This window comes from Mytilus edulis, chromosome 4 (assembly GCF_963676685.1).
Source record: "Mytilus edulis chromosome 4, xbMytEdul2.2, whole genome shotgun sequence".
NCBI lineage: Eukaryota > Metazoa > Mollusca > Bivalvia > Mytilida > Mytilidae > Mytilus > Mytilus edulis.
The window spans coordinates 15,987,913-16,012,568 of NC_092347.1; the positions used below are offsets into that span (position 1 = coordinate 15,987,913).

The window sequence follows — 24,656 nt, forward strand, 5'->3', positions numbered from 1 at the left end:
GGTAAACAATTGGTCTAGTTTATAAATATAAGATGTACATTTGTCTTTGCAAATGTAAATGATGCAATCAATTTTAGACTGATATTTGGTATTTGTTATACAACAGTTTTCTGTATGCTTATAGTGTTGTTTGGGTTTAAAGAGACATCTCTTCTGCTTAACTGTCTAGAAAATCAAGTTTCAACCATATTTGCGCCTTTTGCTATACTAGGTCCTAAATGGAGTTTATAAAGTCAGGCTCATACTTCCTGCATCTGTTTGCCCATCCTTTAAATGTTTCTTAAATTTAAAGAAATAACAAATTACATCACACATTTCTCCAGTATATAGCTTGGGATGTTGGCTACTAGATGGCATTCTTGTAGAAAAATACTAGTTATTATATTAAAACTAAATAAAATTTAAGTTTTATCAATACCTGTAAAAAGTCTTTACAACAGAGGTTTTAACAGAAGTATTATACATCTACATTTTATTTACTTTCCTGTTTTGGATGATTAATACATTTTTTGTAGAAGGAAGCTTTTGACTAAGATATATATCATGAATATTGTTTGTCATAAGAGATTTCCCTGTGTTTTGTATGTAATTCATGATAAAGATCTTAGTTATAGACTCAAAATAGTTATTTCTGGTCAAGAAATTTTGTCAGTTTACGATTACAATCATTGTGTTTAAAATGGAGGTGCATTTGACAAAGGGATAAACCCACGAAGGCCTTAATTTGGTCTCAAAATGGATGATTTGAATTTGGTACGTAAAACCTATATGTAGGATTTTCAAATATATACAAATTTAGATTAACAAAACCCATTTTCTGTCTGATGTTAATTTTAATCATTTTGACAGCTTCAAATATATGAAATTTTACAGGTTTTTAGCCAGGTTGCCTATTTTTTTCAATTTGCATTTGTGAAATCTATTTCCTTCTATAAGACATTGTCTATAATCTTTGACTCAATTCATTTTACATAGAAAGATGAATATGAATCAGATACACATCCTAACAAAATCATTTCAGGTTGCTCTAATAAGGTTTTACTTCCTAAATGTTCACAATTATGACATCAGAACAACATCATTAATGTTCAGATGCGTCAAAGCTTGTTGATTTTGTATTTGTTAGATATTTATGCCCAAGTCGTAGGGTAGAGGCATAAAGTTTTACCCTTGTCTGTAAACATGTCTGTCCCAAAATTCGTTTTTTCTCTAACTTAAGTTTGTCTCAACCAAGTATTTTGAAACTTATACACAATGCTTATTACCACAGAACACAGATCAAGTTGGAATTATGGTGAAGTCTAATTTGTCGTTCTACAGTGACTTAGCCCCCTTACAAATGGGACTATTAATACATTTTTTATTCCCTTTCTCTAACTTAATTTTACTTCAAACAAACATTTTGAAACTAATGCAATGCTTATTACCACAAAGCTCAGATCAAGTACAGATTTGGGTAGTGTCTCTTTTGACCATTCTTCAGTTATATCCCTTTATAATGTTATATGCAAGATGGGGCCTTTATTTTTACATATTTATTCAAAAAAAGCTTCCTAAAATAAATGAGGTTAAATTCACAGAATTAATTATGATAAAGTCTCTTTTGCCTAAGAGGAGCGCTAGCCTCAGTGGTAATATGTTTAAGTAGTTCAACTACTGCAACACTTGTGTGTCAACACTGAGGTTGTGAGTTTGAATCCTGCGAGTTTCATTTGTGTGCTGAGTACTGAATGTGGAGTAACACCAATTAATCAATCAATCAATTAACCTTCAGGCTAAGAAGTATAAGTTGGCTTCATTCTTAGTTTTTATACGCCTGCAAAAATTGAAAAGATTTTGGTCGTATATTGGTATGACGTTGGCGTCGTCTTCGTACGAAGACATTTGTTTTTCGCACTATAACTTTAGTATAAGTAAATAGAAATCTATGAAATTTAAACACGAGGTTTATGACCATAAAAGGAAGGTTGGGATTGATTTTGGGAGTTTTGGTCCCAACAGTTAAGGAATTAAGGGCCAAAAAGGGCCTAAATAAGCATTTTTCTTGGTTTTCGTAAAATAACTTTAGCATAAGTAAACAGAAATCTTTGAAATTTAAACATAAGGTTTATGACCACAAGAGGAAGGTTGGGAATGATTTGGGGAGTTTTGATCCCAACAGTTTAGGAATAAGGGGCCAAAAGGATCCAAAATTAAACTTTGTTTGATTTCATCAAAAAATGAATTATTGGGTTTCTTTGATATGCCAAATCTAACCGTGTATTTAGATTCTTAATTTTTATGCCCCACCTACGATAGTAGAGGGGCATTATGTTTTCTGGTCTGTGCGTCCGTTTGTTCGTTCGTTCGTCCGTCTGTCCCGCTTCAGGTTAAAGTTTTTGGTCAAGGTAGTTTTTGATGAAGTTGAAGTCCAATCGACTTCAAACTTAGTATACATGTTCCCTATGATATGATCTTTCTAATTTTAATGCCAAATTAGAGGGTTTACCCCAATTTCACGGTCCACTGAACATAGAAAATGATAGTGCGAGTGGGGCATTCATGTACTGGGAACACATTCTTGTTATGCCCCACCTACGATAGTAGAGGGGCATTATGTTTTCTGGTCTGTGCGTCCGTTCGTTCGTCCGTCTGTCCCGCTTCAGGTTAAAGTTTTTGGTCAAGGTAGTTTTTCATGAAGTTGAAGTCCAATCGACTTCAAACTTAGTATACATGTTCCCTATGATATGATCTTTCTAATTTTAATGCCAAATTAGAGGGTTTACCCCAATTTCACGGTCCACTGAACATAGAAAATGATAGTGCGAGTGGGGCATTCGTGTACTGGGGACACATTCTTGTTATGCCCCACCTACGATAGTAGAGGGGCATTATGTTTTCTGGTCTGTGCGTCCGTTCGTCCGTTCGTTCGTCCGTCTGTCCCGCTTCAGGTTAAAGTTTTTGGTCAAGGTAGTTTTTCATGAAGTTGAAGTCCAATCGACTTCAAACTTAGTATACATGTTCCCTATGATATGATCTTTCTAATTTTAAAGCCAAATTAGAGGGTTTACCCCAATTTCACGGTCCACTGAACATAGAAAATGATAGTGCGAGTGGGGCATTCGTGTACTGGGGACACATTCTTGTTGGTCCTGTTTTCAAATTGGTCTTCATTTAAGGTCGAAAGGGTCCAAAATAAAACTTAGTTTGATTTTAACAAAAATTGAATTCTTGGGGTTCTTTGATATGCTGAATCTAAACATGTACTTAGATATTTTTTATGGGCCCAGTTTTCAAGTTGGTCCAAATTGGGGTCCAAAATTAAACTTTGTTTGATTTCAACAAAAATTGAATATATGGGGTTCTTCAATATGCTGAATCTAACCATGTATTTAGATTTTTAATATTTGGGCCCGGTTATCAAATTGGTCCACACTGAGGTCTTAAGGGTCTAAAATTGAACATTATTTGATTTCATCAAAAATTGAATTCTTGGGGTTCTATGATATGCTGAATCTAACCATGTATTTAGATTTTAGATATTGGACCATAATAGGTAAATGTCCAATTAAAAATTTTAAAGTTTTTAAGTTTTAGTTCTTAGACCACATTCATTCTGTGTCAGAAACCTATGTTGTGTCAACTATTTAATCACAATCCAAATTCAGAGCTGTATCAAGCTTAAATGTTGTGTCCATATTTGCCCCAACTGTTCAGGGTTCAACCTCTGTGGTCGTATAAAGCTGCGCCCTGCGGAGCATCTGGTTCAGGATTGAGTTGTAGTTGTTTTCAATGGTCTGGGAGCATCTGGTTCAGGATTGAGTTGCAGTTGTTTTCAATGGTCTGGGACTTGTTTTATTTAAGCCATCTAACTTTTAACTGATTTATTTATCTTATTCTAAAAAAAAAATGTATGTTGAGTTATATTTAGAACCTGTACAATTGTTTCAAGATCACATAAATCTGCAATGTCATAACATCTACTTAGTCGTTAGGATGATTTACATTTCATAAACCAACATAATTATACACAAGAATAAATCGCCAAATCTATCCCATGTGGTCTTTATATTCAAAACTTTAAATACTTAAAAACATTTATTTAAAAATACCTGTTTGGAAAGCATTTACTAAAACATTTAAATTCTCTCTTAGATATTAAGAACTATGGTGTTTTATAGTAATTGATCTAGTATATTGTTCCCTAGCCTTGGGACAGGTTTTTGCCATAATCGTTATATGACAAATGGTGTAATGTCTGACTATGGATCCTTAGAATAATTTGGACACAGAATTATATCTTCAAAATCGTTAAAAGCCAACTTTTAAATACCTGTATACTGTCTCTTATTTGAATTACACCTTTCAGAGATATAACTTTAAATACAGTCACACATTTGACAGGCTAATTTTGTGAGATATGACGGGCCTAATGTTTATTTAAGGAATATCATTTGAACATTGTTGAGTATGTGTGACTATGTTTTGGAATAATATGCTGTATCTATGACTTGGGACAATACATTGAGTTGGTGTTATCTGTGGTTGAACAACTGATAGATTTTTCATTGATGTGAAACAGTTATAGCATAAAAAGTTGTCACTTTTTAATGTCCATAAGGATATTGGCGGTGTCGCTGGACATGTTAATATTTTGCTTGGAGCTAACATTTAGTTTTATTATACAGTTACAGATGGGAAGTATTGAACTACACACAAAAATGTCCAGTGTACAATGTGTGGGACTAATGTAATTAATGAAGAAAATATTGTAAACATAAACATATCATTAGACATTGACATATTATTCACTACATATTCTTCTAGAAAAGTATTTGATGTGTGTAAACATTTATAATGGACAGCTAACTGAGAAAGAATTGCATGCAACTATTGTGTATACTGATTGAGAAACTCTTGTACATTAGTTATATTTATTCGTGACGTCATTGTTTTTACGATGGAATTATTATAGTGCTAGTGGAATAGATCTCGTATAAAGAAAGTATGAATTTCTCATTGAAAGACAGGAAAAAATCCAATCCTATGAGTTTTAGTTTGAAAAATTTATATTTTCGTCCTTTAACCCCTGACGTTAGTGGTGCCTCTAGTTGGAGGCCGAGGAAGAAACAAGACTCGAGAAAACTGACCTTGACATTCTCTTACAAAGATTTTAATGAGTACATGAAGGTAAGATTAGGTTAAGGGTTTCTTTATTTGTTATCCCACTTTTTGTTTACAAAACGTCTTTTGAGTTACACAAATGGCTATCACCCTTTCTGTGTAAGCAAAATAAGGTTAGTGTTGGTTTTATGTGAGAACATACCAAGTAGAATCTAACAGAGGATTGTTGTCAAGTTCGTATATTGGTATCACATTGTTGTCGTCCAAAAACAGTTGGTTTCCTGACAATAAGTATAGGTAAATAGAAATCCATGATATTTATACACAAGGTTTATAATCACAAAAAGAAGGTTGGGATTGATTTTGGGGGTTATGGTCCCAATAAATTAGGAATTAGGGGCCCATATATGTGTAGTTTCCAGACAATAACTTGTGTTTAAGTTGAAATAATGTGCTCCTGAAAGGTAAGCAGTTCCTGCTCAAATAGTGGTACCTGCTTGTTATTCATTACAACTAGAAATCTTCTGGCAAGTCCAGTTAGGTGATGTCATAATCAATGAAAAGAGGATGGTATGGTGGTTTAAAGTACAAGTAGGACATATTTGTGAATTTCTGTGAAATCCTTATCTATTAGCCATATCATGATAGCGTATGACTTTAACATAACTATTCATAGCCTTTGTTTATAGCTTCTTTGTAAATAGCAACATACATCATATTTGAATACAAAATTACATAACATTGGAATATTGTATTTACTGGCAGATATAAACTCCACTGTAAGTGCTACTTGAGTGTTGCTACCATAGGGTTGGGGTATAAACAAACTTAATACTAATTTCTGCATTTTAAATATAAGTGGGTAATTGCATAAACCTAATTTATGTATAGCATTTTGTAGTGGGGAGTTGCAGATTTATAACTTGAATTTTCAAGAATTGCAGTATAAAGAATTTATGGTGATATCTTAATTTTGGAAGGTATTGTTTTAAAAAAGATGCTTGATATAATATTTTTATGGTTTATATAATCATTTTTTCTGAAATCAAATATATTATGGTCACTTGTTTTTATGCCCCAATTATGGGCATTATGTTTTCTGGTCTGTGCGTCTATTCGTCCCTCCATCTGTCCCGCTCCAGGTTAAAGTTTTTGGTCAAGATATTTTTTGTTGAAGTTGAAGTCTATTCAACTTGAAACTTAGTACACATGTTCCCTATGATATGATCTTTCTTATTTTAATGCCAAATTAGAGATTTTACCCCATTTTCACAGTCCACTGAACATACGAAGTGATAGTGCAGATGGGGCATCCTGTGTTCTATGTACACATTCTTGTTTTTAAAGTATCAGATATTCTTAAAGGTACATGTATATTTTCACAAACAGTGTTATTTTCCAGTTGAAAACTTAAGTTTTACAACTCCTGGATAATGTACTTTACGCTCAGACAATTTCGGGAAAAAAATCAGTAAATGCGCACCAGATGGTAATAAATTAATTAATACATGTACTAAATTACAGCTTGACATAATTCAGTTTAGAAACTTTTATAAGAAGATAAAATATAGCATACATGTATCCTATATGTAGCTGTCAAATATGAGGATTCATTGGCAAATTGGTCTTCCAATGAGTGTTTAGAAACCATGAACAACATATCATGACCACAAACTGTTGAGGTTTTAAACTTTTGGTTTTGATGAAATACTCATTGTTCAGAGTTTAATCTTCTCACTTGCTAAAGCCTTGTCACTATCAAAGTTAACTTGGTTAAAGAAATCTTTGACAAGGTAAATTTGGTCCAGTTAATCATCTGTTGTCACTGTCAAAGTTTTTCATTGAAAACATTATCAATTTTAACAGAAGCACTGTGATTGAATAATTCCAGTCCTAAATCCATCCAAGTTTCAAGTAAAATAGTATCATGATGGAAGTTTTCTGTGATGCTTCTCCCTATACAAATAAATCCACCAAAAACTTTGTTATTGACAATATGTCTTACAGGACAAGATTGGCACATTTTTAGAAGAGGCAAATAAACTTTTTGTCAATTCGTGTGTTAGAAATATTGTGACTAAGCATTACTAAGTTGAAAGTGAAGAACAAATATGTGCAGTGTAACTGATTTGTTCATCCACTACAACTTGACATCAATTTTTTTAATTTGACGAAAAGTAACTCAAAAGATTTAACAAGCAAAAACAGGTTTAAAGTTAGATGAAAGGTTGTCAGAAAATTTGAATTAAAGATATAAAACCTAATGTATTGAAATTGACACAGCTGTATAAAAAGTAAAGAAATGGTATATCTATGTCATTCTCATATTTATTTGGTGCAATTTAATCTAAAATGTCTATTGATATTTTTTTTTTTGTGTTTTGACTTGCAAATTAAAGGATTTCCTAATATTACCTACTTTATATTTGTTTCCTGTTTAATCTTTACAATTTATGTGGTAAGAGATACCTTCAGAAATATGTGGATGGTTGTAGTACATTACTAAGAATATAAACTAAGTGTGGGAACCTTTTCCCCAAATGGATCATCTCATCATTTCTTTACAACTTATGATTATTTAGAAATTAACAGGAAAATCTATATTTTTTTCAGAGGGAAAAGAATCGAACCTCAGATGATTTACAAGAAAATTGGGCCAAGCCACAGACCCGAACCAGAAAGTTATCCCGTCTACAGCATCCCTTTAGTCACTCACATGAGGTAATTCATGGGAAAAAACATAAATAATAAAGCTTATTGCTATTTTAAGAAATTTTCCTTTGATCTTACTGCCTGATAATTTCCTTTCTCAGCAAGGTAGAGAGAGATGAGAAATTATAACTAGAAACTAAGGACGCTTGTGCCGTTGTCAATGTAAAAAACAACCTAGTCATATCAAAATAGCGATAAACAGATTATCATTGGTCATCCTGTACCTGGCCCAAGCGAGAAAATCAATCTTGTTGAGATGACCAACAATAATCTATAAATAGTGGGTGAAAGCTTGAAAAATAAAAGGTTAAAACTGCAAACAAATTTTGTTTTATCCAGCTTCTCTTTCTCTCTGTGGCATGAGCATAATCCAACAGTTTGTATTTTGTTATACCTATAGTTTCTAAGAACCTACTATTCATTAAATTATTATCATTGGACTTCTAGCACAGACAGAACTACATCATGTCATCCAATCTCATATATATTTATTTTATTTGACTATCAGTATTGTTTTGTAAGTAAAAAAGGGAGACACGTTTTTTATTGAAAAAAGGCACTTTTACAAAATTTCTACAACTTGGTTTGCATGATACTAATTGATTTTAATTATTTGCCTGATGAAGAAAGGAGGTTGACTTTGAGGAAAATGTTGTTTTTTTTGTGATTATTCAATGAATTCTAGTGAAGTGAAATTACTCTTTTTATATGTTTGTGAAACTTTTTTTTATTTTTCCTTATTCAATTTTAGCTTTACAAGAAATTCATTGCAGAGGATTGAAATCAGAATGAAATCAAATAAAAAAAAAACGGGTTTTACATGTGTAGCCAAATTTGATTATTTTAATAAAGTTTTTTTTTATTAAACTAAATGCAGTATTGATCTTTAAGTGGGCTTGGTTCCCATACTTAAAAAAATGTTTAGTGAAGAGGGAAAAAGAAAGGCTTCATAGGGAAGAAACGGATATCCACTTATATTCTTTCTATATTTAAAACATGTAGGCTATTTTATTTGCTTCCTAAAGCCAGGACAAGTTCAATTTGTATAGTCATGATACCTAGTATATTGTTATTGCATGTGAAATTTTTCCTACATGAAAATCATATTTCTCTATTTATGAATTTTCTCTTCAGAAGATGTTTTATATAACAGAATATGATGTGCCACATAAAATATTTTGACAAACCTTTATAAAAGAAAATTTTAAAAACTTTTGTCCTTGCTTTTAAATAAAATGCTTCATAAAGCTACATTATCAAATTTGTATGTAAAGAATAATAATGAAGTCAAAATTTGATATACAGATATATTGAGGCATAATAGGGGGTACTGTCGTATTTGATAATATTTGCTTTGATGGCTATTAACTTGAATGCATTAGCTCTTCTAATGCACACAACATTTTACCTTTGACACTACAGCAAATATTCATAACTTAAATGGTAAAAAAAATCAGTTTCAAAAGTCTAAATTACATGTATTACATTTTATTAAAGATTTATATATTATTTATTTTCTAATATACACAGTTATCTGTGAAATGTACATGAATGACTTTATCAATTTCCTTTGAACATTTTTTTATGTAACAGACTGATGTTTCGTTACATGATAACTGATACATTTTAAGATGTTACAAAGAAATTTATGGTTACAAATGAAGGGTTATAGATCAAATGTTTCAATGGTTTAAAACATTTTATGTTCCTTGTTCCATGCATTTCAATCATTATCTGCTATCAGTTAAAGAAATAGTAATTTGTCAAACTTAATATTAAAGATAAAGTGTTGCCCGAAAATGATGAATAAGTTTGATTGCTAATACATAAAAGATGTTCGTATTATGACAATTGCATTGCTATTTTATAAGTTGTATTCGAAGTTTTACATGATAGAAATTTGTGACTGTGTCTTATATATATTTTGAAAATTTGGACTAAAATACATGTATGTCAATTATAAACTTCAAGTATTGTAGTAGTGTCTTTTAACTAAAACAGAATATGATCATTATAAATATAACTAATTCCAAAGTTGTTTGACATTACATCAAATTTCATAATCCTTCACAATTTAACTTCAGACAATATTAAATATGATTATAAGTATTTTCATTTATGTCAAATCATTTTTCAAATAAAACCTGCCAAAAGAAGGATTCTTAGTCTACAAGTGGTTAGTAAATCTACTTTAACCCTTTGATTATAATTAATCCCTAGGTGAACCACATATGGTCTCTGCTGGACACTCTATCTTATTTCATTCTAATGGTAAAACCCTTTTGAATTGTTTACTCAAAGGGTAACAAAATTTCTTTTTTAAATACATGTAGAATGAAATTATCACAAGGCCCTATAGGAAAAATAATCCATGTAAACTGATATTAGAAATATGTTGTAAGTTTCTGACTTCATGATACTATGTGATTAAATTATACAGAGTATTTGACTACTTAAGAGCATTTATTTACATATATATATAAGTTTAAAATCTTAAGAAGCGTCATGCTAAGGTCCACTTTCATGGTTTACAATTATTACAAGTTGTTTGTGAAGAAAAAAAACATATCTTAGGAAATCTGTTTGGTAACTGTAAAATGTAGAAATTTTAAAGTTTCTTGCAAAATTGTTTAAAATAGTAGGAAAAAGGATTTCAAATTTGAAAGTATTGATAAAAAAGATTGAAACGGAAGCACTGTTATAATCTGACATGGAATGTTTTTGTGAAATGATAGGCTTTAGATTATAACAGTTTTATCTCTCTGTCAATATTAGTTTGAAGTATTTAATAAGAAATTCTTGACTTCCTGTTAAAAGGAGCCCAGGTTACAAAATAAATAGTCAGGCAACTCATTGACAATTATAGTTGGGCTAAATGGCCTAATGTTCATAGTAAAAGTAGTATATTTTGTAGCTTTTAGAAACTTAATTTAAAGAAAATGACAACATAAAGGATTATCTGACATGAAATCATTATTTCAGTACCTGATTTTATTAATTTAGATTAAACAATAAAAAAACCTGTATAAAATTTTATCATTTGAATATCTTGAGAATGAGACTTGAATCATTAAAATTGGCACCAGTGATTGACTGGGGTCTTACTTTTCATATGTTTAGCTATATGTAAAAAAACTAAAACCTTAAGTACTTTGAGAAGTTTCTTATCAGAGTTCAAGTTGTGAATTTAAGTGCAAAAATAAGAAAAGTCAAGTACAAACCCTATACTTCTCTGACGAACAAAGCTTTCATGCTGAAAAATCGTGAAAAAATCTTATAGGTCAAGTTAGATATCCTAGTACAAAAATAAGGACTATAGACTTTGTGGTATGGCTATGTATGAAGCAACAATGTTTTTATACAGTCAGTCCTTAAACCAAATTTGGCTATATTTCTAAAATTTAAAAAAAATATATGAAAGTTTTCAATGAGAATTTAAGGTGGACTACTTGGACTCGTACCGAAAATATATTTCAGAAATATAAAATAATTTTATTTATAAGACCCAAAAAACGTGTTCATGCAATATAGAGATGTAGAATACCCTGCTTTGTTCTTGATTGACATACTCTAGGTTTATTTTGAATATGTATTCTAGTTTACAAGGTAACAAACATCCCACAGGTAGACATGCAACCCTACCTGGACACATTATTCTGACTACAGACTGGTCTTTCCTCTTATACTTTTAAATGCTGCATGCTTAGCAGACAGCAACAAATGTTTGGTTTGACCCAGCTAGGTTTGAACCTACAACCTCCTGCTCTCTTGGTGAGCATGTCAGCACTAGGCCCCCATACATGTGTGCACTTTTGGAAGTAGGTTTTACATTCTAGATGTATTTTTGTTCTGGAGAACAACCTCATGTACTTACAGATAAGAGGTTAAAGTATCTTCCCTGGGTGCAGTGCATGTTAAAATGGATAGGAAATTAATTGTAAAATTTTATAATTGCATTCTTATTTATAACCTCAATTGTGATGTTGTAAGTTAGCAGAAAATTTATATAAGAACTCCATGATGGGAAGTTATTTAAAATTTGAAAATATATTTAAGAGTTAAGTTAAATTATTTGTTTTGTCAAGACAAACTTTTTGAAGGTTTAAACTGTTTCCAGGGTTGATGTAATTTTATCTACACATTGATCTTTGTAGAGATTAACTTTGTTTATTTTTCTTTGGTTATATGAATTATCCCAGAATGAATAGAAATTATATAATAATAATCTTTATAAAAAATAATTTTATTCTTTTTTTCACCTTTGTTGGAAACATGTAAAAACTTATCTGATAACAATCCTTAAAATCAGAGATTTGTACAGAATGATTAAAAATCAATTAATTTCACTTTTGGGTGTCAGATTTGTAAAGAAGAGTTGTCTTTTAGGATTAAGGGGGATTATTTAATTTGTTTACTGTTATTTTCATAATTATTTACATGTTTTACATGTCAAAGTGTTAATTTTGCCCTTTGGGTCAGAGTTCAGGAAAACTGTTAGACATATTTGAACATTTCTTAATTGGATTAACTATACAAGCTGACACTTACCTTTAGTGTAATTCTTCAATCTGATTGGTTAATTACAGGTTAAAGTATGCTCTGATTGGTTAGTTTCAAAATAAGTTTTCCAGGTATGTCTGGACACATGTAAAACAAAGTTATCAGATGAATTAATCTCAGAATTAATTAAAATGACAGCTTCCTCCCCTTATGGATGGAATAAAAATGTTCTGTCAAACTCTCAAAGTGTCATTACACACCCTGACTTGATAGAATTCACATCTCAGAAATCACATTTTAATTTTGACCATAACAAACTTGGTCACAAATTAAGATTACCTGTTAGCCCATACAGAAATTGTCTTATTGTGAGTCCTTGTAAACATTCTACAATGATAATTGACAAAATAGGAGGAACCTCCAAAATGTATCTGGATATAACATTAAATGGAGCTTCTTTTGAAAGACAAGAACAGTTTGAAAGATTATATTATAAAAAAAGTCGGCAACGAAGAAAAAGTACTGATCATGTTCCAATTAAAAAGATGAAAAGGAGCATGCAAGTTAATATGTCATTGCTGAATTATGTAAGTTTTTTTTTAACTAATTATAACAAAAATTGTGTACTTTTTATTTTCATGTTCAGAAACTTAATATTTATCTCTTTTAATATACAAGAAGTTTAAATTTTAATTTACCATCAAGTAAAATATATTTCTAAAATTTCCTTATAAATTTTTACTAGGTCAGCAAAAATAAAAATTATTTCATTTTAACTACAAAGGAAGATATGTCTCTCCTCTAAACCTCAGTATGTGTTTGGACATCATACAACTCAACATGTAAAAGAATTTCTTTGATCTTTAAAAGTTTGTGTAAAAACGATGCAATTTGAGTCTCATATGCACTTGGAAATAATGAGGTCAAATCTACTTCAGGTCCTTATAATAAGTACTTAAATAGTTAAAACTAAATAGAATAAACCTCTTAATAGAACACTTTTTGCCAAATCAAACTTATATACAATGAATCTCATAGATAAATATTTAAGAAATATGAATGTCATTGGTAATATATAGATATAATGTAAAGCATTGTAAAAGAAAAAGGATTCAATTAGTTATAAACCTTGAAAAGTATGGACTTTGGTCATGTATTGGTGCATGGGAATTTGCTAAGGTTATGAATTAATTATTTAGCTTATTAAATAGAGTGTCATTTGATCAAATGTAAACCTTGGATAACTTTAGGACAAGTTTGACACAGAATATTTGTGACTAAAGGCTAAATATATCAAATGATTGATTTAGACCGATGACCAAATTTGAACTTATATAGATACATACTATATAAGAATCATTAAGTCTAGGTCATACAATGATTTTTAAAAAGAGGACGTAATTTGAGAAGTAACTGCAGTACAATTATGTACATCCGTTACAGGAAAATGTTTGAATGGCATAACATTTATGAATTTAAGGTTGAACGGATCTGTCGTGTAATCCGTCATTGAGGAATATCTTTACTGTAATACTTGTAACGTGAACATCAGTATAGTTACTCAGTCACGCTCACACGATTCTAACAGGATAAACATTTTAATTGGACTTATTAAAAACATTTATTTGATAATGATATAAAATGGAAAATCATGAATCACTTATCATATGAATATAAGAGGGATTATCCTTCAAGATTGACTTTCCTCCGTACTGACATGGAAAATGTTTTACTATATTGTTGCCGATAAAAATGGAGAAATGTATCAGCGATCGTATAGTGTGATTGATCATAGACATTCACTTTCTGATGATAAGGAATTGGTGAAATTTATTAATATTTTTCAGCCACGTAGTCGATTGGTAAGAGTTCATTTATAAATCTGCTATAGTTTTGTAGAGGTGTAATGTATTGCAGGGGTATAGGTGGAAACTGTAGTCAGTAGTAGCTTATTAAATGTTTAATAAGATATTTAGTTAGTTAAAAATATTACTTGGGAATTGGAACTTCGAAACTTAATATAGACTGGATGAAAAGTCTTGTGGAATAATCATGATAATAAATTCACACATAAAACGTATTTGTTTTAATTCTTCTGATTGGATGATACAATATCAAACCATTTAAAGTTATATTTTATAAAGTACCTATTTAGGAAACGAGAAGAATTGCCTTGAAGGAAGGAAATATGAAATTGTAATTTTAATAAATGTTTTTAAAATAATATTTGTGGCAATGTATCCTAAACTGAAGGATGCTTTTAGTAGTGTTTGGGTATGTAAATATTGGAATGAAAATTACAGTATAATTATAAATGTTATTTATTATGTTTAATCTATGACATGTAACAGATATGCATAACCTTTTTAAATTAATTAAGTTTTTAAATGCAAATTTTTCTAGTTTTTTTTTTTAAAGCAAATTTATCGAGTTTTGTGGGAACATGTACTATATTTACCCTCCAGGTATTCAGGATAAAAATCAGATATGTAAATATATATGTATTCAGTACTTGTATATCCCAGGGTTAAAGTGTATTCATTTGATTTCCTTTCCTTTGTTCCATAAATTCTCATTTGTTCAATTCCAATGTTGGAGGTGTGAACATGTATTTTGATATATTTTTTAATATCTTTGATCACTTTGTTATGAGTTATCTATTGATCAATCTGAGATACCAGAGGAAATTGAAGAATAAACAAATTAAACTATCATCTAGATATAATTCTAAAACTTGTAAAACTTGTTACATATCTTTATTGGAACTTGGGAAAGAAACACATAATTTATGATGAGGGGTAGAGCTAGGATTCACAGTTTTTATGATAACTTTGACAATTTGGTGTTGTCCAAATTAAAGTGGATGTTAAGCTTATCAACTTTAGTAAGTACCTAAGTAATGAAAAAAGTTATGTGAAAAACTTCCATCTAGGCTACATCTGAATGTTTCAATAAAAAAAATTAAGAAGTTTTTGATAAAAAAAAAAAGGCTCGTAAAATTTACCAGAAATCTTTCCATGTAATTGATTTAATGTTGGAGATTATTTCTATTTGATCAAAAATTTAATGTTGGAAACTAATCCAATCTTTTAGTAATAGTATTCACTATAATTATATGTCAGGAAAATTAACTGCTTTTAAAAGTTATAGATCTTATGGTAGGTCAATTGTCAGAATGATAAAAGGGTGCAATTGAGTAATTTGAGAAGCACTTCTGAATTTCCAAAGAAATCCCATTTTTCTTCTACAATTTCAAAGAAATCTGTTATGAAATTGACTTTTCAATTTTTCTAAGCCTTGTGATTTAATTTAATGACGTTATAACTAGTTTTACACCTTCTGATTTTAAGATAGATTTGTAAGAGTAAAATTGTTGATCAAAATACATTTAAATTCTTTAATTTCCTATAGATCAATTTTAACGTCTTATAAAATGTACTTTATAAGTGATAGAAAGAGGTACAGAAGTATGATGTATGTGTAATACTAAAACTTAATGGGGTTATTAAGGTCAAATGTAGGCTTGATATGATAAATTTGTTTGAAGATTTCATATGCGCAGAATAAAGAAAAGGAAATAAGTCTTGGTATTGACACTGGCACATTTATAAACATTTTAAACTTAGTTACAAAATCTTTCTCTCAAATATGTTATGTTGACGTATGCATGTCCTTGTTGTCTTCACAAACACTTATAATGACTAGTATCCTTGCACTGATAACAATGGTATTCAGATTCTTTTTTTTGCAGAAATAATTAATATGGTATTACAGATCCATCTTTCCTGTTATAAATGACAATTATTTTTATATTTGCAGAGTTTGGTTGCCTTAGATACAGAAACCAATCATCGACTGTCTACCGCTAACAGTGTAAACAATATCACAAACAATGGCGATGATGATGAACAAGAAGATGATATTGGCAGAATTGCAGGTTGGGCCGTCAACTTTAATAAGCTCCTCAATGATCATGGAGGACTTGCTGTCTTTACCGTAAGTTTTGTCATTCAGAATGAAATTTTGGATTTGAATGAAGATTTCACATTGTAGTTCATTATATAGTGAGAAAAATGTAGTAAAAAAAACCAAACAGTTACAGCAAAGAGTTTTGTGACATTCACCGACATTGATATCATAGTCAAAATAAACATATATATATAGCTATGTTTGAACATTAGTATACATATACAAAGCAATTTAAAAATTTAAAATGTCATCCCACAGAATCAAACTAATTTTTTTTTTTATAAAGGTCAATTGTAGCTTAATGTTTTATATAATGTTTCGTAAAGGTCATTCCTAACTTGATGTTTTATATAATGTTTGGTAAAAGTCATTCCTAACTTGATGTTCTATATATTTTTATTTATCATTTCAGGAATTTTTGAAGAAGGAATTCAGTCAAGAAAATATTTTATTCTGGAGAACATGTGAACAATTTAAACATATTGAAGACTCTGATAAGGTACTTTAAATGTTTTATAATACGTTTCAGCATTTCATTACCCAGATATTTTATTTTGACATGAAATTTTATATGTAAAAATCAATCAGATAAGAAAGTTAATCTTTAAATAAATATTCAGTTTTGTTTAATAAATAAAATATCTCGTGTTCCAAGTGCTAAATTTTTGAATTATGGATTTTGCCAATTCTGTTGATAAGTTTGTATATACATAAATGTATCAGTGGTTTTACAAATGCCAAATCAAAAACAAATCAGTCAAGTGTTAGACATTTTCGAGTTATCTTACATAGTACAATTTCAACTTAAATGACAAAACATATGATGAAAGTTTGGCAAAAAATTACTTTCACATAACTGTCACTATTTATTCTGACAATAAAACAAATTCCAGTTATTCCCCTTTATTCAATAGAAAAATAAACATTTAAAGCAGAGTTTGGTTTCGATTTTATAACAATCATTTAATGATTTGTTAATAATATGCTTAAAAATAGATATTAAAAAATATATTTTGCAATATAACTTTTATTCATTTTTAGAGAAAGGGTGAGGCTAAAGAGATCTTTATGAAGTATATGTCTCAGAAAGCCACCGATCCTGTTAATGTAGAACATGTGACGGTCAAACAAGTTGAGAAACAAATAGACAATCCAGGAACTAATACATTTGAGAAGTCACAGCAGGAGGTAAAATATTAAGAAAGTTATACAAATATATTGATATAAATAGTATTAATTTTAAACTGTTACGTCCTACATGAACTGCTTGATAGTTTGAAAAAACAGATATATACAAAATGTCAAAATACATCAAATACAAATAAAGTATACACAAAATATACAAGAACTGTTCATCATACACAAAAATTCCAGTGTTTACCATAATTACACTTAAAAAATGAATTGAAAGTAAGGAGATGTGATAACTACATTAAAGAATAGATGGTTGATAAATGTCCAAAGGCATATATCTTAATTTAACAAATTTAACCTAGATTTATCTACTTAATTCAAGAAAATATTTGGAAAAAAACACTGTTTATGTTCATATATAGTGTAAATGTAATGGAATTTGTTTGTTCTTTCTAGATTTTCAAGCTTATGAAACAGGACAGCTATCCTAGATTTATCAAATCAGAACTATACAAAACATATCTGATGAGAGAAATGGAGGGAAAACCACTGAATCTGCCAGCAGACGAATTTACACAGAAAGATAAAAAGGATGAGAAAAATAAGTCTAAAATTGAAAGTAAAGAAAAACGAAGGAGATCTTTGTTGCCATGGAGAGGAAGTAAGTTGAGAGAAAAATGAGTACATTTCTTTGAAAATAAATATAATAGTAGATAAGATATATATCCATGGTTATACAATATAAACAAGTTCAAAGGGATAAACTTGCACAAATAATGTTAATGTTATGTTCAGTGCCATTAGGGCTGTTGAATCAACACTTCGTGAGAATAGAGACTTAAGTTTAACTAGTCTTGATGACTTGGATGGAGAGTTGTCTCATTGGCATTCATACCACATCTTCTAATATCTATTGAAATTTCTAACTAAAATTGTAAATATATAAGTAATGAATATGTAAATATATAAGTAATGAATATGTAAATATATAAGTAATGAATATGTAAATTTATAAGTAATGAATATGTAAATTTATAAGTAATGAATATGTAATTTTATTTTATTTTTTTAGGGAGCAGCAAACAAAGTATAAAAGCAGCTTCAGATTCAGACTTGAAAAAAATGAACGAGAAAAAAGAAAAAGAAAAGGAAAAAGAGAAAGAGAAGGAGAAAGAAAAGATAACTAAAGATAAGGAAGTGAATAACAATACACAACAACGTAAACCTTCCATACCAGCTGGTCCTGGTATAGATCTCAGTACAATGAGAAAGGAGGCAACAAAAGTTACCAATGAAAATGATGAACAAAACTTTAAATTCTGTCGTGTTATTATGCCTGATGGTTCAACAACAGTCGTGTGTGCTAGACCAGGTCAGACAATCAGAACTGTGTTAGGAAAGTTGTGTGATAAGAGGAGTTTATCTATTGCTGGTGTTGATGTCTTCTTACTGGGATCTGATAAGGTAAATATCTCGCATTTGTCAAAAGTTGCCTTATTTTTAAAAGAATAAATATAAAAATTTATAGAACTTTCTTGTGCTCTTGAAAAAAGTCAATGAAATAGTTGTTTGAAAAGAGGATATTTTTGTTAGCTCTGTAATTTGTATTTTCAGACCAAACTTCAAATTCAAATATACCAGAATATTCAAATGATTTGTAATTTTATTTTCAGCCATTAGACCTGTCAGAGGATATATCAACGCTAGGATCTAAAGAAGTGATGATAGAAAGACGGGTGTTATTTAGAATGGACTTACCTAATCGTAAATCTATTGGTGTCAAAGCTAAACCAAACCGAACAATTCGTGATGTGTTCAAACCTATTCTTAATAAATATGGATTTAAGTTGGATAATATTTTTGTACAATTGGTATGTTATAACTTTTATCATTCTAGAAAGAGTGTGTTGTTTGAATAAAAAATAAATACTTTTTAATTTTTTTAGAAATGTCATTCAAACTTTTTTTAAGAAAATAACAAAAGCTATCTTATTTCATCTCTTTGTTAACGTTCTATACACTAAGTTTTGAATAGTTCTATACACTCTTAAGTTTTGAATATATCTTTGCGTTCAAATCGAAATGTAAGGGGAAAAAATGTCAGAATTGTATGAGGGGAGACAACTCTTATTAATCAGAGATCATCAAATTAATATATTTGTTAATTTATTTTTTCAGTCGGGCAAACCAGAAGTATTGGACATTGATGAACAAGTATCTACAATAGACAATCAAAGAGTTGTGATTTTACAACAAGATGATATAGTTGGTAAGTCATCCACAAACATTCCATGTTAAGCTTTTGTTGTTTGGTATCTTGTAGACTTTGGTGAAATGCATATATATGTATATCTGTGTTGGTATTTTGCTTTCCAAATACTGTTTTATTAACACTTTTGGTAAAAGTTCGTTCCATATAATGATATTTAGTTTGAATTACTTCCTTAATAATTTAATATCAGGAAACTTTTGAGCATTGATTGTTTTGAAGTTCATTTGTACTTAACAAAATTATAAGCCAAAGTTCACACAGTACTGATGTTGGCCTATTTTAATCTTCAAGTATCAGTACTTTTGATTTTTTGTTTAACATAAGTATTATTGTACTTAGTAATAGTATATTTTGTTTTTTGTTAATCATAAAGCAATGAAACATTCATATAATATTCATTCATTCATATAAGTCATTATCATCAATCTTACAAACCAAAAAAAAATCATTGTTTGATATGCTTTATTGTAATCATAAAACAATAAAACATTCATAAAATATCCATACATTCATTTATAACCACCATCTTTACAATCTTACACCAACTTTTATTCATTCTTCTTTTCTCTCTATCATTATCTCTTCATGTCTTCATTGTCATATTGTGTGTGTAGTAAAGGGAAGTAATCCTTGTATTCCCTTGCATTATGGGTGTGTTGTTTACTTGTGAATGAAAAGCTACTTATCATCAGATTTGAATTTTTGTGCCAGAAAATGACCTGATGATGTCGAGAGTATTTGTAATAATATTAAACAAATTAGGTTGTATAAAAAATATTATTGTGATAAGATAAGATAAGATAAGTGTCAAGATGGAAATTTGAAAAAGAAATGAAAAAGTGCACTAGCAGCAATTTGAAAAAAATAGTTTGAAAATACAACCTGATTTGTCATATTGTAAATTCAGAAATTATTGCGATTTTGTACTAAAATGTGATTTTGAATTTTGTGATATTGATAAAAATCATGTTTGATTCATATAGAAAAATCTAATTGCCCTGTCTCATTTTTCGCAATAATTTCTGAATTTACAGTATTTGTTTGTTAATGCACTAATGGTGTTGGTTTTGTTACATATTAATTTATTCTGAACTATTGATTTTGTTTGTTGATTAATAACAAAATAAATAAAATTTGTAAAAAGTAATGAACCAGTAAATTTTGGTGAATGACTAATAAATGAATAACAAAAATCAACAGTTCAGAATAAGTTGCTAGCTAATGACTTTTCCAGTTAAAATTGATCAGTCTATGGTTTCCTGGCAGAAAATAAGATTTACAATATCATTTATAATAAAATTTTCACACTGTCTCTTTGTTTGGAAAAGTCATTATATAATTAGAGAATAAAATCCAATAAAAAAAATATTTGATACCTTGGAAAGTTAATATACCTTTCATGATTTATATAGAATTCATAACATTTAATTGTATAAGCAGAACTTTTAGATTTATTTACCCAGAATGATGTTTTAAATATTTAATCAGTTATATGCTAGTTAACAGTTACCCTTGTTTATTAATCATAATACCTAGTAATCAGTGAATATTCATAAAAAAAAAATTAAAAATATTTTGAATGTATTCTAAAGATTTGTTTTGATCTGCTCTATTTAAGCTTTTACCTGGCCAAGGGAGGCCACTGAAATAGTTTTATGAACTTTTATGAATATTCACTGACAATCCCTAGTTTATTTAACAATGTATTTACTTGCATGATATATTTAACAGTTTCGGGTAAAACAGGAAGTATACGCTCGACATCCTGGTCTCCAACTATGGCGTTAAAATATCCCCCAGATTACCATAACAGTCAGAAGGAATATGTTTCCTTAAACTTAATCACAAATAGTATCTTTGATGATCTCATGAAGGGCAAATCTCATCAGTTGGCTCATAATTTTGATGAACTTGGAATTTTAGATCCAGATAGCAAGGTCAAGGTAAGAGAATGCAGTAGCTATGGTAGATTGTGGTGAACTTTGACCTCTTGCTTGTTTGTAGTGTGCATCTTTCTTATTGTAGTTGGAAACTAATTTTACAGAGTGGTTTATAGATTAATCTTTTTCATCCCCACAACTCTTTCTTTCTTTCTTTCCTAGCTTTCTTTTGCTTTTTAAAGATATTTTTTAGAAAAAGAAAAAAAAAACATTTGAAAATAATTTAGACACATTAAAAAAGATGAAAATAAATAACACTCACAAAATTACAATTAGAATAACCTGGACAAAAAACGCAGCATTATTGCTAGCTCATAATAAAAGATAAAGTTTCAAAAGCTTGCTTCTAGCTCACAAATAAACCTTGTAGAATAGTTTGCACATGTTTAAAAAGGTACAAAACAAATAGAGAAAGAGAATGAAAATGAAAAAAAAAAATATTGTGCAGTATAGCATGATGCCTCAACATAATCAAGTTTGGGAAGAAATATAACATCTGAATTATAGCTATGCAAATTTGATTAATAAGATATCATAAAAGACATTTGGACAGATGATATTTTATATTTTTACAATATTGAATGACAGATGGGAACATTGATTTCTGATGTGTTATGTGCAGGTACTTATAAAAAAAATGAAAATATATATTGGAATATAAATCAAATATAATTTGAAAGACAACCTATAATTAGAATGAAATATTAAAAGTTATTTGCATTACTTAATATTTTAATTTTGTCTTTTAGGGTCTGCTGAAAAGCAACGAAGATCGTCCCTCTTTGGGTTTATTCGGCCTACGGAGAAAAGAGTCAGCATCCGTAAAGGATCCACCTCCCAGCAAGATGAAGTCAAAACACAAAGTGACGTTTAATCTTCAGAAAAATCAGACTCGTACTTCACAGGGTGACGGTAAGCTTTTTTATTTTTAGATATTCAAATTAATATATTTTAGTCTTAAAGTCATCTTTGATTTAAATAATGTAGCAAACTAAAAGGCTTTTCATGTTGCCTATAGTTTTGGAAATTTAATTGTATTAATTTTCAATAATGTAGAATTTTTATTGGAAAAAAGAGTAGGGTGGGAAATGAGTAGATCAGAATGAGGCTAATCAAATAAAACAACAACAAATGCATTTGATATGCATTCTATTTACCACACATTTGTCATCATAACACACTTTTAGCTTCATAATTAGTATATTTAGAAGTAATGAAGATGCATGTCTTGTTAAAGGTGCTAAATATAACTTAGTTGTTAGAATATGATTGCATAAGATTGAAATATTACATTAAATCATATTAAATTGTTTCTTGATTATATAATGTATATTGCTATACGAATCATTTGACAACTATAACAATGATGTAATGTTTATAATTAGATTCGCCAGGGGAAAATAGTTTTAGCTTGATTAGTCATGTTAGTAGGAGACAAAATGATAACTTATATATGTCCATTATCTTATTTTCATGAAGTTACCAGAATTATAATTCTTTTTTTCTTCTTTTATTTAGATGACAAGTTTTTGGAACTTTTATCAAAAGCTCAAAGACAAAGGCTGGACGACCAAAGAGGATTAGATATGAATAATTCAGAAATTCCAGAATTCCTACGCAATAAAAATCATCATTTGTCTGGACGAGAGAGTGCTCCTCCCATTTTGTCTCGTGATCGTACTGAATATGTACAAAACAATGACAAATATTCATCCCATAATCGTGTCAGCTCATCAGGGCGCATTTCTTCCATGTCCGTTGAGGTTGTGGACATTTTTGCCGATGATAATGATTATTTAATGTCAACAGACCAAAGTTTTAGTCAAGATGGCATAATTCCGTCAACATCTGAGGCTCAGGAATATTTTCAGTCATCCGATTCTATCAATGCAGACTTTGATGATCCATGCTTAGCTGAGAAAAATTTACGTGATTTAGGTTTTGACTATAGTTACAATATGTATCAAGCTAAAGCATGGGGATACTCACGGTACAGACCTTTATCTCCCAATAGACAATCAATAGAAAGAAATTCTGCTCCATTAGCATCCCCGGATCTGCTAGATAGAACTGCTACAAATGATGACTTTGATGATACATTGACAAGTTCTCCAGCAGATCAACGCTTGAGACCGCAATCTGTGCCTCCAGTGCTGGTATCTAATAGAAATGGGGTTTTAAAGCAGTTATCTCCCCTACCGTATAGTCATAATACCCCAACTAATTCTTCAGCATTTCACCGAACTTCTAATCAGAAACCATCAACATTTTCCACATTTACATCAACACCTAAACCTGACAATAAACCTGTAATTTTAGATTTAGCAAACACAGAAGAAGATGTTACTTTTGTATAGCAAAAAATGTAATTCTGTTCACTGCCATCAACTACAGTGTATTATTTATATATTACTGAATTATGTTTTTTTTCTCTTAAAAACTTATTAGTTAAAACCGAAAAAAGCATTCTGTTCATTTAAGAAAAGTGCATTATTTCAAAACCTAGAAACAACCACTGAAAGAGTAGAGATGTGATCACCAGTGATGAAAGCCAGCAATAATGAGCCATAATCGTTAATTTTGTTTTTGTTAGTTGATTATTGCATGTACAGCAATATTTTCAATGGTGCTATATGATTTTGTACATACATATATTTGTATAGATTTTAATTGTTAATGAATGAAGAGATTTGAGATGTTTTATATTTTATACAAAGTCAATTAAAATATCTCTCTAAGTACTTTTTGTCTATATATTTCATTTAGCCCTGCTACCTGACTACTAATTAGCTTGACCATCTGTTCGATCCCACCATTATTCATTTAAGATTGTCTTCAAGAACACTTTAGCCAAATGTAAATGAAACTTAATAAAAACAAGAAGATGTGCTGTGATTGCCAAAAAAGTAAAATCACATAAATACAGAACTCTGAGGAAAATACACAAAAGGAAGGTCCCAAATTAAAAATCACATGACAAAACAAAAGCTCTAACACATCAAATGAATAGATAAAAACTGTCATAT

General features: G+C 29.7%; 1 protein-coding gene across 4 annotated transcripts in view; it reads left to right on the forward strand.

Moving 5' to 3' along the window:
• Window positions 1-24,371, forward strand: part of LOC139519080 (regulator of G-protein signaling 12-like) — a 50,024-nt gene extending 25,653 nt beyond the window's left edge. For 2 of the 4 annotated variants that reach the window (XM_071310868.1, XM_071310869.1), the window contains 11 exons: window positions 7,717-7,824; window positions 16,135-16,311; window positions 16,697-16,783; window positions 17,326-17,472; window positions 17,875-18,079; window positions 18,491-18,882; window positions 19,092-19,289; window positions 19,597-19,687; window positions 21,422-21,633; window positions 22,380-22,542; window positions 23,149-24,371. In XM_071310868.1, the coding sequence (XP_071166969.1) occupies window positions 7,717-7,824; window positions 16,135-16,311; window positions 16,697-16,783; window positions 17,326-17,472; window positions 17,875-18,079; window positions 18,491-18,882; window positions 19,092-19,289; window positions 19,597-19,687; window positions 21,422-21,633; window positions 22,380-22,542; window positions 23,149-23,987 (2,619 nt within the window). In that variant the 3' untranslated portion in view covers window positions 23,988-24,371. The remainder of the gene's footprint in view (window positions 1-7,716; window positions 7,825-16,134; window positions 16,312-16,696; window positions 16,784-17,325; window positions 17,473-17,874; window positions 18,080-18,490; window positions 18,883-19,091; window positions 19,290-19,596; window positions 19,688-21,421; window positions 21,634-22,379; window positions 22,543-23,148) is intronic. The other 2 variants (XM_071310870.1, XM_071310871.1) reach the window with 2 other exon arrangements.
• The last annotated feature ends 285 nt before the right edge of the window (window positions 24,372-24,656 follow it).